The sequence below is a fragment of the Mustela erminea genome, chromosome X (genome assembly GCF_009829155.1).
Source record: "Mustela erminea isolate mMusErm1 chromosome X, mMusErm1.Pri, whole genome shotgun sequence".
NCBI lineage: Eukaryota > Metazoa > Chordata > Mammalia > Carnivora > Mustelidae > Mustela > Mustela erminea.
Genome location: NC_045635.1, coordinates 54,339,652 through 54,355,927, shown reverse-complemented (window position 1 = coordinate 54,355,927; position 16,276 = coordinate 54,339,652). Strand labels below are relative to the sequence as shown.

Sequence of the window (16,276 nt, the reverse complement as noted above, 5' to 3'; positions counted from 1 at the left end):
TTTCCCCTAAGGTCAGGAACATGGCAGGGCTGTCCACTATCACCACTGTTATTCAACATAATACTAGAAGTCCTAGCCTCAGTGATCAGACAACAAAATGAAATAAAAGACATCTGATCAGCAAAGAAGAAGCCAAACTCTCACTCTTTGCAGATGATATGATACTTTATGTGGGAAACCCAAAAGACTCCACTCTAAAACTTCTAGAACTCATACAGGAATTCAGTAAAGTGTCAGGATATAAAAAGCAATGTACAGAAATCGGTTGCATTTCTATACCCCAACAAGACAGAAGAAAGAGAAATTAAGGTGGTGATCCCATTTACACTTGCACCCAAGGCCATAAGATACCTAAGAATAAATCTTACCAAAGAAGCAAAGAATCTGTACTCCGAAAACTACAGAGTACTCATGACAGAAATAGAAGAAGACACAAAGAAATGGAAAAACGTTCCATGCTCATGGATTGGAAGAACAAATGTTGTGGAAATGTCTATGTTACCTAGAGCAGTCTGCACATTTAAAGTAATCCCTCCCAAAATGCCATCAACTTTTTCCCCAAGAAATGAACCGAATAATCCTAAAATTTATATGGAACCAGATAAGACCCCAAATAGGCAAAGGAATGTTGAAAAAGAAAAGCAAAGCTGGTGGCATCACAATTCCAGACTTCAAGCTCTATTACAAAGCTGTCATCATCAAGAAAGTATGGCACTGGCACAAAAACAGACATATAGATTAGATCAAGGGAACAGAATACAGAGCCCAGAAATGGACCTTCAGATCTATGGTCTACTAATCTTCGACAAAGCAGAAAAGAATGTCCAATGGGAAAAAAGATGGTCTCTTGAACAAATGGGCAAATGGGTTGGGAAAATTGGACAGCCACATGCAGACGAATGAAACTGGACCATTTCCTTACAGCACACAAAAAAATAGACTCAAAATGGATGGAAGACCTCAACGTGAGACAGGAATCCATGAAAATCCTTGAGGAGAACACAGGCAGCAACCTCTTCAACCTCAGCTGCAGCTACTTCTTCCAGAAATATCACCAAAGGCAAGGGAAGCAAGCACTAAAATGAACTATGCGGACTTTATCAAGATCAAAAGCTTTTGCACAGCAAAGGAAACAGCCAACAAAACCAAAACACAACTGACAGAATGGGAGAAGATATTTGCAAATGACATCTCATATAAAGGGCTAGTATCCAAAAATCTATAAAGAACTTATCAAACTCAACACCCAAAGAACAAATAATCTGATCAAGAAATGGTCAGAAGACATGAACAGACATTTCTGCAAAGGCATGCAGTTGGCCAACAGGCACATGAAGAAATGCTCAACATCACTCAGCATCAGGGAAATACAAATCAAAACCCCGGTGAGATATCGCCTCACACTAGTCAGAATGGGTAAAATTAACCAGTCAGGAAATGACAGGCATTGGTGAGGATGCAGAGAAAGGGGAAACCTCCTACACTGTTGGTGGGAATGCAACTGGTGCAACCACTCTGGAAAACAGTATGGAGTTTCCTCAAGTAGTTGAAAATAGAGCTACCCTATGACCCAGCAATTGCACTACTGGATATTTACCATAAAGATACAAATGTAGTGATCCGAAGGGGCACGAGCACTGCAATGTTTATGGCAGCAACGTCCACAATAGCCAAGCTGTAGAAAGGGCCTAGATGTCCATCAACAGATGAATGGATAAAGAAGATGTGGTATGTGTGTGTGTGTATAAATAAATATATATATATATATATATATATATATATATATATATAATTCCATTGCATGCATATAGATGCATATAGATGCATGTATATATATAATTCCATTGTATGCATATAGATGCATATAGCCCTTTATATGAGATGTCATATAGATGAATGCAATGGAATACTATGCAGCCATCAAAAAACAAAACAGAATCTTGCCATTTGCAATGATGTGGATGGAGCTATAGGGTATTGTGCTAAGCAAAATAAGTCAATCAGAGAGAGACAATTATCATATGATATCAGTGATGTGAGGAATTTGAGAGGCAGTGTGGGGGGTCATGTGGAAGGGAGGGAATAATGAAATAAGATGTTATCAGGGAGTGAGACAAACCATAAGAGACTCTTAATCTCAGGAAACAAACTGAGGGTTGCTGGAGGGGAAGGGGGTTGGAGGGATGGAGTCCCTGGGTGATGCTCATTGGGAAGGGTATGTGCTATAGTGAGGGAAATAAACACAGAAATATATAAAATAATAAAATTGGGGATGGGACTTAATAAAGTTATCCCTAAAGGACACCTCTAATAAAAAGTCTGTGTTACTCCAAAACTAGATGGACAAGTAGGTGGTTTGTCAAAAACAAACAAACAAACAGAAAGTGTAGCTGCTTTTCTAACTCTAATACATACTAGGGATCTTTTAGATATTATATTCAACTTTGGAAAATTCTGAGGATTTGAGGAGGTAAAGTGATTCATGATCACAAAAGATTCTTTAATACATTAGTTTTTAACAGATATTTGAAGAACATAGCAAGGCTCAAATATTAAGAAATACTAATCTTATGGAATCTTTGAAAGGCAGAATGGTGAGAAGAGTACTAGCATTGCCCAAGTTAAGTTCCAGTTCTTCTGTTTACTAGCTATAGGACTTGGGCAAGGCTCTTGATCTCCTTGAATCTGTTTTCTCATCTGTAAGATGAGAATATTCATACTCACCTCCCAGAGCTTTTGTGATAATTAGGTGAGAGAAAGCATGTATATTTCTAGTATGGTGACTGTTGCAGAGACACTGTTACATAATTCATAGCTACTACTATTATTACCTTGATTCTGAGGTTTACCACATTTTTTTTCACATTTTCACATATCCAATATCAATGTAGTTCCACTAAAGTATAGGAGCATAGTTCCAACACACACATCTTATGAATATTGTATATATTTCATGTTTCTTTCTTTTTTTGAATGCATGGTAGATATCATTTCCAAATCAAGAGAATATGGAATATCATTTAAGACCCTAAAAACGCTGAGGCACCTCAGGGTGGAAAAGAAGACTCCTTGTAGGTTGCTGTCTCCTGAGTCAAATAACTCTTACCAGCAAATGTACCACTGGTTATATGGCCATGAAGATCAAGAGCTGGCTGCTAACACACCCTGAGTAAAAGATATTTAAAAGGCTACCTCCTGAACTCAAGGGATCCACAAATGATTACACATACGTGTCGTCATCCAGAGTCTGGTTCCTGATGATGTTCCTTCCCTTGGGAGCATAGTTCCACTGCACATCCTGGATAGCCAAGTAGTAAACTCGAGTGGCCCCATCACTTGGATGGGGCCACAAAGGTTGCATCAAGAACAGAGTCCAGATGAGATGGCCTGGTTCCATGGCCCACATTACTCTGGGAATCTGTCAGATGAATAGCTGTTAAGAGAGAAAGAAAACAAAGGTCTTTGCCTGTGTCTGAAAAACTGAAGAGGCAAGAGCCAAACCAATTACCTGAGAAAGAAGAAAAAAAAAAAAAAAAAAAGAAAGAAAAGAATTAGCCCAGAATCTCTCCCTTACCTGATCTCTTTCAATTCAAGAAACATTCAATGATCTGTGTATATTGGACTTTGGAGACCAAAGTTGAAAAGCCACTTATAGTGATAATCATGCATCGCTTCTTTCAGATTAGAAGTCTGGATACAGTCCCTTCAGCAGTGTAAAAGGAAGAATGTAATCTGGCCCAAGAATTAGGAAACGGGCACCAGAAACTTGGTTGGGTCACTGACTCACTGGCACCTAAATCAAGTCACCAATTCTCCCTATACCTCTTTTTCCTTTGTTGCCACTTTCCATCCTCTATGAATTGTTTAAAAACAAATGAGAATTCACCAAAAAACGTTTACAGGAATGTTCTTAGACCTAAAAAAAGAAATAACCAAAATGTCAATGAACACTAGAATGAATGAGTAAACTGTATTTTATTTATACAGTGGAATTCTATATAGCAATGATAATGAATAAACTACAACTACAAATAAAAAAAATAGATGTCTCTCACAAATGTAACATTGCAGAAAGAAATAAGACACCAGATACCAAACAAAAGTATATACATACTGTATGATTTAATTTAGGTAAAGTAAAAAATCAGATAAAACTAATCTATGCTGTTAGAAGCCAAGATAGTGTTTGCCCTTTAAGAAGAGATAAGTGACTGGGAAAAGAAGAGGATAAATGCTTGTAGGTATGTTATATTTATTGATCTACATACTGGCTACATGGGTGTGTTCCATTTGTGAAAATATATTGTGCTATGAATTTAGCATTTGTGCCCTTTTCTGCATTTGTAATATGCTTCAAAAAAGTAAATAATGAAACAAAAGAAGTGAAAGTATGTGAGGGAAATGTTAACATCTTAGAAGAAATGTTCTCTGCTATGCACAAACACATTTTATTAGAACAATTACTGAGTCAGAGTCAGAACTGAGTCTCCAGTCTTTCATTCCAGTACATCAGCCAAAAGGCTGGACTTCTTGGGGTTGGGATGAAGCCTTCAGTCAAATCATACACAGCTACGGTCAAAACCAGGAATATAGACAATAATATAAATACACAAATACATAAATTCATGCAGTCTTATATAAAAGCAGACATAAGTGCATGCAGTCTTATCTAAAACAGAAATGCACACATTTGCATCCACACATAAAATCGCACTGTCACACAGAGTCTTATACTTTAGTAACAATAACAATAAATCAATATTATTGTGTGTGAATGGCAAACCAGATACTATTCTATGAGTTTTATATAGATTAAATCATTAATCCTCACAACCACACTATGAAACATATGCCATTATTATCCCCACATTACAGAAGAAGAAACTGCATGACAGAAGTGTAAAGGAATTTGCCCAAGGTCACCTCATTAACAATCAGTAGAATTGGGTTGTGAGCCCAGAAAGTATGACTTCAATCTCATGTTCTCGATCACCATACTATACCACCTTCCACAAAATATACTCATATACATATAAGCACAGAGAACATGCATCTACTTATAGCCATAGATATATCTGTGAAAGTCCCATACACTCTGCAATATGTAACCACATGTTGTTATAATCACTTCTAGAAATACACATATACTCATATAGCAAGAGATACACCTAGTTAATCTCATTCATGATGAGGATAATACATATCGAAGCTACCATTCATTGAGAGATTACTATATGCTAAACACAATGTTCAGTGGTTTATATAAATCATTTCACTGAATTCTAGTCCTATACATATGAGATAGTGACTATTAATCAAAAATAGAAAATCAAAGGTATATACAGACTTACATATATTAATATGACTATTAATCAAGAATAGAAAATCAAAATATATACAGACTCACATAGAAAATTCCCAGATATTTACTCTGGCTAGACCTAGATATTTACCCTGGTTAATAAACAGAACAATAGACCCCCCTACAAAATCTCAGTACCTTCCCCATACAGCAATGGATCAAGTGTTAATTCCAAGTCTCCATATGACATTTGGCAGATAACACTTGATATAGAGGAGGACCTGTTCCTGGGTTTTTCTTTCCAAAACCTGGGTCTCCCACTGACCAGTTGTGTAGACTTGGGTAATACATAACCACTCGAAACTTGTTTTCCTACTTATAAAATATGTATAATAATGTTAACCTTGTAGAAGTAAATTAGAAAAGTTACGTGAAAGGGCCCCAGTACGATTCATGTTTAGAACATAACAAAGTAACTGCTGGTTTCCTTCTCTTTCTCCCACCTGACTACACTTTATTTATCTCTACTCTCTCCTGACAAACCATATGTTCTACATTTCTACTCTAAGGGCTAACTTAAATCCTAACTTCCCCAGAAAGCCCCTTGTAGGCTCTCCATAACAGTGACCTCTGATAGACTACTTACTCTCTATAACACCCAACTGCATTAAGTTGGACTTTATATTTGTGATACCATTATGTGAGTTGGCTCATGAACTGTCTTTATTTCTCAGATTGGACTATAAACTCTTTGAAGATGGATGTCATATCTTAGAGGTCTTTGTGTATCTATTGCCAAAAATGGTGATGGGGGCTCTGTAGGTATACCATAAACAGCTACTACTAGAGTGCCATAAGCTGACACAAACATACAATTTCCCACCAGTTGACTCTGGTTCAAGTTTGCCACTGATTTCAAAGAGTAATTTTTGGCAATTCACTTTATTAAGCCCAAATTTCCCTACCTATAATATAATGGAGCTGCCCTATACAGTTCTTAACTTTTGGGGGTCATGAGTGTTTGAGAATATAATGAAATGCAAAAACGCAGAACTACAAAAATATGTTTTACATAAAGAGCTCTCAAAGAATCCTTTTAAGCTTTCACAGTCTGCCAATACTCCCACTCACTGATAAAACACAGGTACATTTACATATGTCTAAATATAGTCCCACATAAGTAACACAAATACCCTGGAACACTTGACAGGAAAGGGGTGTCATTTGTTCAATAAAAGTTTGGATATAACCTAGGCATCGTTTAAACTCCCCTTTCAGAAAGATGCCAGCAAAGTTGTTGTACCTTTTTTTCTTATTATTTATTTTTTATTTTTTTTTCGGCATAACAGTATTCATTATTTTTTCACCCAGTGGTCCATGCAATCCGTGCCCTCTATAATACCCACCAGGTGGTACCCCAACCTCCCACCCACCCTCCAATTCAAACCCCTCAGATTGTTTTTTAAAAGTTGTTGTACCTTAAACTCACTTAACTAGAGAGAAAACTGCCCTGGGTAAGAGTTTCACAATTAGAGAATATCATAATAAATGTGAAAATATTCTGTAAATAAACCAGTACAGACCTTCAGCATACAATGAGCAACCATTCAAAGGTGGTGACTAGCGTTGGTGGTATAGTGGTGAGCATAGCTGCCTTCCAAAGGTGGTGACTAATAACCAAAAGAGCTAGACAATAAAACCTGATAAAAAATACTACCTAGCATTTGCCTAGCACTTCCCACTATATAGTATGATTTTTATATCTGCCATTTTTAAATTCTCAAACTTTTGTAAGATAAGGATTGTCTTCCCTGTTTTGCATCCAGGACACAGGGTTTGAAATCAGACTACCTAAACCAATCCTAGCTCCACTTTTCCTGTGTGACTTGATAAACTATTTCATTTCTCTAGACATAGTCTTTTCACCTTTGAAATTGAATTAATACTATTAGCTATATTGCAGAGTAGTTTGAAGATTAAATGAATATAAATCTATAAGTGCATAGGACTTAAGTAAGTGATCAAGTGCCTAAGTAAGTGATCAAAAAGTATTAGTGGCTATTACTATTACAGATGGAAATAGGTTTAGAAATGAAATTTACCAGGATCACTATGATTTAACATTTTATATATAGGCACAACATGTACACACTCATAATTTCCCATACACAGCAACACATGTTAAGCATACAGGACATGTATTTGGCTGAGATTAGTCTATTTGGAAACAACATGATATAATGAAAAATATCAGAACTTTTGAGTCAGATAGACAGGTTTGAATACTGTTTTCAGTTGTAGTTGAATGAGATAGCATGGAGAATTTAATAGTCACCTGAAAAAAAAATTTTTTTCTTTGTCTCTACTGATTTACTCTTTTTCTTCCCAAAGCTGTATTTGTTGTTGCTATTATTGTTGTTATTGTCATTTTTAATTTAGCTTTACAATACTCTATAAGAACAGAAGAAAAGAAAACCCATAGAATTCCTTAAGGATCACCTGGATATTTAATGTTAAAAACTGAAAATCTTCAGACCCTAGAGAAAAATAGGCTCTATTTCTGGAATCATCATGTATTAGTTGTATGACACTGAGCAAGTCATCTATATCCTGAGCCATGCATGGCGATGATCTCTTAAATAGAGATAGTCTCTGCTTTGGGTTCCTCATTAGTTTGCTGTGAAAATTTGATAAGTTAAAGTATGTAAATCCTTATGTAATCTTTTCACTTGGACAAGGATATTTTCTCTCAGCTGAATCCAGAGAAAGAAGTCCTAAAGAAAGGCCAGACTCAAGAGAAAAAAATGAAAGGGAAAGTTTAAAAAAAATGAAATATGTAAGGTAAGGAAGAGTCCTGGGAGAAAGCCAAAAGAAGACAGAAAAAGAAATGAAGAAAGGAAGAAGAAAGAAAGAAAGAAAAAAAGAAAGAAAGGAAGAAAGAAAGAAAGAAAGAAAGAGAAAGGAAGAAATGAAGGAAAGAGAGAGGGAGAAAGAAAAGAAAAGTAGAAAAGAGAAGAAAGGAAAGACAAGAAATACAGAATGAAGAGGTGCCCAAAGTAGGAGAGGTGGAAACAGAGAGAGGGAGAGATGGAGATGGAAAAAGAGAGAAAGAGAGAAAGGGTGAATGAATTTCTGGGCTACTTGGAATTAGACATAGTTTAATTATATACCCTTGAAAATAGCCTTAGGGAGAAATTTAGCAGCAAATCAAGTCTCTTCTTCCTTAACCTCATCTTCCTGTCATCAAAATGCCACATGGGCCTGGTCCCCATTACCCAAAAGAATTTGCATTACTGTTTTTCCTAGGATTTGCAAGTTGTTCCCTTAATGCCACAATGTTCTTTACTCTCCCTCCATCTTTCTTCCTCTGCTGGGCTACACTGGACTGAACAGGCTCATTCTAGACTAAAGATCATTCAACTGAACACAGGAGTGCTGAGCTAATTTTAGAGGTTTTTCTCTAAGCCTGACAGCCCTTCTAATAGAACTCTCCATCAAGACTGACCTTTGGTTCTCTGTTTTCTTAACGTTTTAATGTTTTTTCTTCACCCTGTGACTCAAAACAAAACAAACAAGCAAAGAGGAAAGAAATGGGGGGGGCGGTGCAGAGCAAACCAAGAAACAGATTCTCAACTATAGAGAACAAACTGATGGTTAACAAAGGGGAGGTGGGTGGGGAAGGGTTAAATAGGTAACAGTGATTCAGGAGTGCACTTGTGATGAGCACCAGGTGTTGTATGGAAACATTGGATCACTATATTGTACACCTGAAACTAATAGTACATTGTATGTTAAATAACTATAAGTTGAGTAAAAACTTTAAAAAAAAATAGATTCCATATAGGGATTTTCTCACCTTCAGTAGGTATCAGCTTTTCTCTTCTGGGAGGGAAAATGCAGAAAATGTTAAAAGCCCCAAAGGGTTCCAGATAGTACAAGTACAATTCATATTATTATTTAATCATTTTACTGTATCCTAGCATGCCAAAGATGGGAAAATTGAGGCCCAGAGAGGAAGAAACTCACCTGAAATCCTGCAAGCCAGTACTAGACCCTAAGTTTTCTGATTCCCCAGCCTGGCAATAATGTCCAGTATGTCACCACAATACCATTCCTGGGACAATATGATTCCACTGCATATTGGTGTTTCTGGTAATAAGACTGCTTTATTTCCTCATACCTCAGTTGCAGTATCATAGAAAGTAAACTAATTTTAAATTAGATGACCTGGATGCAAATCCTTCTTCTTTCCTGTAATTGATATGTGACCTTTCAACAAATCACCTTTACCTACCTGAGCCTTAGTTTTCTCATCCAAAAATGGGAGTATTTATCTCACAAGACTGTTTCAAAGTTCAAACAAAATCATGGATTTGGGTTCCTAGCAAAGAGCTTGGAATACAATAGATGCTTAGTTAAAAGCTCAAATGTGTTATAGATTCATATACCTATAAAGACTTTCAGAAACCAACTTTTATCAATCCCTTCATGTGACATATAGAAAACTGAGGTCAGAGAGGTAAAGGGATTTGCTCAAAGTCAAGCAGCCAGTTACTGGCAAAGCCAGAAGATGAACCCATGTTTTCTAAAATATTTCTGCTATTTAGACACTAAACATGAGTAACAATTTTGATTTAAAACTGATAGTTTGGTTCAGCTATCATTTATTGGCTTATTCTACACCAATTCGGATCTTAAAATATAAAAACCAAGTGGTTGTTTTTAAGTGTTTGAGGTTCCCATTTATGTAGTTCTCAGATCTATCACCTAGATAAACTACTCAATTTGTGAAGCAGAAAATGAGCATATTATTTCAACAAGAAAATTAACTATTTTATACAACTCTGTGACTATCACTAAAGCAGTCAAGCCAGTGTGGTCCTGGTAATTTTGGCGAGAGAAATGAAAGGAGCCTCTTGTTCTCTTTAACTTTCCTGCCCACCCAGCCAAGCTTCCTCCAACCTCTTTGACACTGACTTTCCCAGTGACCTAGGAGTCCCCTAAACCCAGCCAAATAAAGGTTTTTGCAAAGAAAGGAAGGTGAGGTAGGATTTGGAAAGAGAGGAAACAAAGCTTGCCTTTGCTAGGGTAAACCCTTCTATATTTATGCCAGCAGCCCAGTGATGCTAAACTGCAGCCCCTGGTATGAGCTGGCCAGCCCTGCTCGGTCAGTATCCTGAGTTACAGATCCTCTCTCATAAATAAGCCCAAGGTTCCAATTTGGCCGGTGTTACCGTAGTGAAATGAATAGAAGAGAGGGCAATGCTGGGTGCTTTTTTTCCCCACAAAAGTAAACTTTTGGAATGTCTTGCTTGGCCCAGTTGGGTACAAAACCTGGGATGGTTCTTTGATCGTATCTGGGTGTTTTAACACATCCCAGTTAGGATCTCAGGAGGAATTACAAGAGGGTGGGCTGCATTTTTCTTATCAAAGCTTGATAGTTGGTCTTTGCTGAAAGGGGGAGGAGAATGCACTGTCAGTGCGAACAAAGCTCACGGACAAATTCCATCAGCCCTCTAATAACATGGAGGACATTAAGAGAAAGAAAGGAAAAGAGAACTGGGGGAAATAAGAGAGGAAGATGAAGAATGAGAGACTGGACTCTGAGAAACAAATTAAGGGTTTTGGAAGGGAGGGGGTGAGGGGATGGGTGAGCCTGGCGGTGAGTATTAAGGAGGGAATGTATTGCATGGAGCACTGGGTGTGGTGCACAAACAGTGCATCTTGGAACACTGAGAAAAACAAAATTAAATTAAGATGTTAAAAAAAGAAACGGGGTCTTTTGGAGGACTTATTAGATGTGCAAAGGGCCCCCACATCCACCAAATTTTTTCCTTCTGCTGTGAAACACAGTTGTAAGCCCTGCCTGTTATTCTAAGGCATGGTTGCTTGATAATAGAAAAAAAAATGAAACTGGTAATAAAATGAAGAGCTTTCTACATGCCAGGCCCTATGATAACTACTTTACAAGCATTCTTTAAGTCTCATAATCATCTTGTGAAACAATTACTCTAATTCTTATTTTACAGCTGAAGAAAACCAGGCTCTGAGAAAGAAGGTAACATGTACAAGGTCACACTGTTAGGAAGTTAAAAGAGAAGGGGAATTTTACTGGGCCCATCTAGACTTTTAGCCACCACATTATCATACTGTGTTGCTAAGGGGAGAAACAAGATAACTTTTTTGAGATGAAGAAAGTGACTTCAAAATTATGTGCCTTCTGTGCACCAGTCACTGTTAGAATTTTTTTTAATGTACATTAACTCCACCTCTCCACCATTTCTAGCAATTCCTAGAGTGAAAACCCAGGACTGTATTACCAACATTTTCCCTCAAGGAGAACAAATGTAGCTAAAATATAGTCTGGATTAACAGAGATCAATATCCTAAAACCTACGAAAACCCAGAAAAATTGGAAATATTAAATTTATTAAAAAATACTGTAAAAAAGCAAATGGGCCCTAAAATTCAGGAGAAAAATGTGAGTCTGGATTATTTTTTTTTAAATCTAAGGCCATCCTTATTCTTACCAGAAAGAGGGTAATGAAAAATGACTAGCCTGAGTCAGATCACCTAGGTTCCAGGCCTGGTTTGCTCTGGCGGTAATCAACCATTTGGCCTTGGTTCAGACTCTTCTTTTCTCCTGGCCTCAGTTTCTCTGTTTGTACAAAGAAGACCTTGAATTAGATATGGACCCTCCCAACTCTATAAATTTATAGATCTGGGATTCCATGAAGATAACATACTTTTTACATTAAGAGTAGAAAAGAAAGGTTTCAAAAAAGCAAAGTATAAGGAAAGAATAGGTACAGAGTAATTTGTGGAGAAAAGGTAGAGTTCCATACCTCTTTGGAAAGGACTGCATCTACCCACGAGACCCAGGTATTAGAAGGAGACAGATATGATGGTGGTTATACCACCTAATATCCTTACTTTGTGATGAGATCTTGGCTAGAAGCAAATGCTGTTCTCTAGGCAGGCTCAACACATATTCCTCTCCTGGATTTGAAGTGTCTGGATCAGGGTCCAAAGAGGAGAACTTTCAAAGACTGAGCTGATGGGACAAAGTCTGGGTCATAAACCAGTGAAGGTACTTAAGGGTGCCTATAAACTTAGAAGCTTACCCCACAGACTGCACCCCAGGCTTAGCCAAGTAGAAGCAATCAGAAGGGAAAAGGGAGGAGTCACAAGTTACAGTTCACTCAGAAAAGATTAGTGATCAAAGCAAGCTGAATCAGGCCATAGCAGCCCTTGGGGTTATCTACCTCTTCCCCTACTTGGCACATATGTAGACCTTGAAGTTACAAGGGGAAGGTGGTGAACAAACCCATTAAGCTGAGATCCAAGTCCAGGCTCTAAGTCATTTATGACAGGGAGTGGAGGGGATAAGGCCTCTGTTCTGACTCATAAAATACAACAAGAAACAGATTATATAGACACACTTAAGTCAACACAGTGAAGGCAGCAGGAGGCCAACAAGACTAGGTTTCTGAGCTTATATTAGTCATTCAGCAATTCACTGTGAGGGCACACAGTGCCTACGTCTACAAATCCTGGGTGCAATTCTGGAACCTTTCCTCAGGGGTCACCTAAAGAATGTATAAGTCAACACCTGTAGAACAACAGTTGGTTAACTAGTTCAGTAAGGGAACAGTTAGTAAATATTTTATTTGGAGAACATATAGCCTTTCTCTGTTATAACTACTAAAATGGCCCATTACAGCACATTAGGTATATCTATGAACAAATAATAGTTAATTTAAAAAACAAGGAGCAGGACAGATTTGCCCCACAAGCTATAGTTGGAATACCCATACTGTAGACTGATTTGCAATATAAAAACATGCAACATGGCAGCTTATTAAGAACACAGAAACTAGAATCAGACATCCTGGATACAAATCCCAACTCAACAACTTCCTGAGTCTGTGACCTTGGAAAAAGCATTAAATCTTTCTAAGCCTCAGTTATACCTCTGTAAAGTTGAGAATATAGTATCTGTTAATAGGGCTTTTATGAAAACTGGAATAAAATTAATCATATGAACTATTTAACACAAAGTTTGACAAAAAGTAAATTCCATAAAATAAGTTATCATTTCAAATTTTAATAAAGAAATTAATCTAAATTTTCCTTTCTTATTCTTAGAAAACAAGTTGGACTAATTCATGCAAAAAAAGAATATTTCAAGGATCTTGGTTCTAGTTATATTACTAAAGAAAACAGAGATAATCTTGGACAAGTCATTTTGCCTTTATGGGACTCAATTACTTTACCTATAAAATGCAGAAGTTGATTTAGAGTTAATATTTTTCAAAATTATTTTTTGAAAAAAATTATTTCCCTAGAAAGAATGTTATAATAAGCCCTCACTATCTATAGAAGATGAAGGTGGAGATTTCCTAGTGGGAATAGGAGAAAGAAAATGGGCAGGCTAAGGCAATTTAGGGACCTACCCATTTGTATGGCTGCCCCCTCAGACAAGGTGGTTAGCCGTGGAGCACCAGCAAGTAATCTTTCTCACTCTAAAAGCACATTTGAGAAACACAAGACCAGAATGTACTTAAAAGTCCTTTAAGTCTCGGGGCACCTAGGTGGTTTAGTGGGTTAAGCCTCTGCCTTTGGCTTAGGTAGTGACCTTGGGGTCCTAGGATCAAGCCCTGCATCAGGCTTTCTGCTCAGCAGGGAGCCTGCTTCCCCCTTTCTCTCTGCCTGCCTCTCTGCCTACTTGTGATCTCTCTCTCTCTCTGGAAAATAAATAAATAAAATATTTTTTAAAAAGTCATTTAAGTTTCAAAACACAAAGGCAACCTGCTGAATAGGAAAATATATTTACAAATGATATATCCAATAAGAAGTTAATATACAATATATATAAAGAATTTATACAACTCACAGGGCACCTGCGTGGCTCAGTTAAGCATCTGACTCTTGACTTCAGCTCAGGTCATGGTCTTGGGGTTCTGGGATCAAGCCCTGTGTTGGTTTCTGTGCTCATCAGGAAGTCTGCTGGAGAGTCTCTCTCTCTCTCTCTTTCTGCCCCTCCCCCTGCTCATGCTCTCTCTTTCCCTCTCTTTTTGGAAAATGAATAAGTGACTCTTTAAAAAAAATATACAACTCAAGACCAAAGCCCAAAATCAAACAAATAATTTAAAAATGGACAGAGCACATGAATAGACATTTTTCCAAAGAAGACATATGGTTGACCAAAGATACATGGAAATATGCTCAATGTGTCACTAATCATCAGGGACATGCAAATCAAAACCACAGTAAGGTATCACCTCACACCTGTTAGAATAGCTAAAATAACAGAAGAAATAATAAGTGTTGGAGGGGATGTGTAGAAAAAAGAAGCCTCATATACTCCCGGTGGGAATGAAACTTGGTGCAGCAAAACAGTATGGACTTCCTCAAAAAAAAAAAAAAAAAAAAAAAAGAATAAAATTACTATATAATCCAGAAATTTTACTACTGGTTATTTACACAAAGAAAATGAAAACACTAATTTGAAAAGGTGTTTTCACCCCTATGTTTATTGCAACAATATTTAGAATAACCGAGATATGAAAGCAGGCTAAGTAACCATCAATAGATGAATGAATTAGAAAGATATGGTATGCATATATAATGGAATATCACACAGCCAAAAAATAGAATAAAATCTTGCCATTTACAGTAACATAGATGGACCTAAAGACTATAATGCTAATTGAAGTAAATCAGTCAGAGAAAGAAATATACCACATTATTTCTTACATATGTGGAATATAAAAAATAAAACAAAGAAAAAAGACTAAAAAATAAACTCTTAAAGACAGAAAACAAACTAGTGGTTGCCAGAGGGGAGGTGGGTAAAGAGAGGGATGAAATAAATAAAGTGGATCAAGACTATACTTATCTTGAGGAGCACTGAGCAATGTAAGAAATTGTTGAATCATAACAGTACATACATGAAATTAATTTAACACTGTATGTTAATTACACTTCAGTAACAAAAAAGAAATAAAAAAAGAATCCTAGTTTCAACTTCTGCCACCAACTCATACCTTTATTTATTTACCTAATCAATATTTCTAGGTTATAACTGTGTAAGGGCAATCACAAGGGCCTAGATGAGAGGTTCAGAGGGTTCCTCACAATTTAGTGCTGGAAACATAGTGTTTAAAGTCAGAAAGACTAGGGTTTGTATCTCATCTGGCTTATTCTGAACTATTTACTTAAACTTTCTGAGCCAATGGTTCCTCATCTGTAAAATAGGAACAATAAAACTTCCATGAGTGAAACTGTGAAGATTAAATAAGCTTACATTTTCATGAACCTGAAGCACAGTGCTCAACACCTTAGGGACCCTCAACAAATGTATTACTTTTTCCATCCCATCTTCCCTACAGTGAAATTTACTGGTAACATAAGGTACTTAGTGAAAATAAAAAGCCATGGACAGTACCCTGGCATAACCAGCCTGCCTACTTTACCTCTTTACTTGACTTTACTTTAACTTTGCCCCTAATAGTTCTTTCAAGTAAAAAAACAAAAACAAAAACAAAAAACAAAAAACAAAACAAACAAACAAACAAAAAAACACCTATGGGAAAAGTAGAAAAGTACAAGGAGGGAGGAGTTGTCTGCTGGAGACCAAACCTCTGAAACGACTAACTTCCCTTTACATACCTAGCACTGCTTCTGGCCAGCAGTATCCATCATGCCATTTTTTAAATTAGCATATAATGTATTATTTGTTTCAAGAATACAGGTGTGTGAATCATCAGTCTTACACAATTCAGAGCACTCATCATAGCACATATCCTTCCCAATGAACACCACACAGGGACTCCATCCCTCGAACCCCCTTCCCCTCCAGCAACCCTCAGTTTGTTTCCTGAGACTAAGAGTCTCTTTTGGTTTATCTCACTCCATGATCCAATCTTATTTAATTATTCCCTCCCTTCCACATGACCCCCCACACTGCCT

The 16,276-nt window shown here is 37.0% G+C and overlaps 2 protein-coding genes across 2 annotated transcripts in view; one reads left to right on the top strand and one right to left on the bottom strand.

Moving 5' to 3' along the window:
• Positions 1 to 12,298, bottom strand: part of LOC116583382 (hephaestin) — a 133,717-nt gene extending 121,419 nt beyond the window's left edge. The window contains exons 1-2 of the mRNA XM_032331479.1: positions 12,236 to 12,298; positions 3,231 to 3,433 (exon numbers count right to left, since the gene is read on the bottom strand). Coding sequence (XP_032187370.1) covers positions 3,231 to 3,406 — 176 coding nt within the window. The 5' untranslated portion in view covers positions 3,407 to 3,433; positions 12,236 to 12,298. The remainder of the gene's footprint in view (positions 1 to 3,230; positions 3,434 to 12,235) is intronic.
• Positions 12,299 to 13,727: 1,429 nt separating this feature from the next.
• The window catches only part of LOC116582270 (hephaestin-like), a 45,099-nt gene continuing 42,550 nt past the window's right edge, over positions 13,728 to 16,276 (top strand). The window contains 1 exon segment of the mRNA XM_032329699.1: positions 13,728 to 13,812. Coding sequence (XP_032185590.1) covers positions 13,728 to 13,812 — 85 coding nt within the window.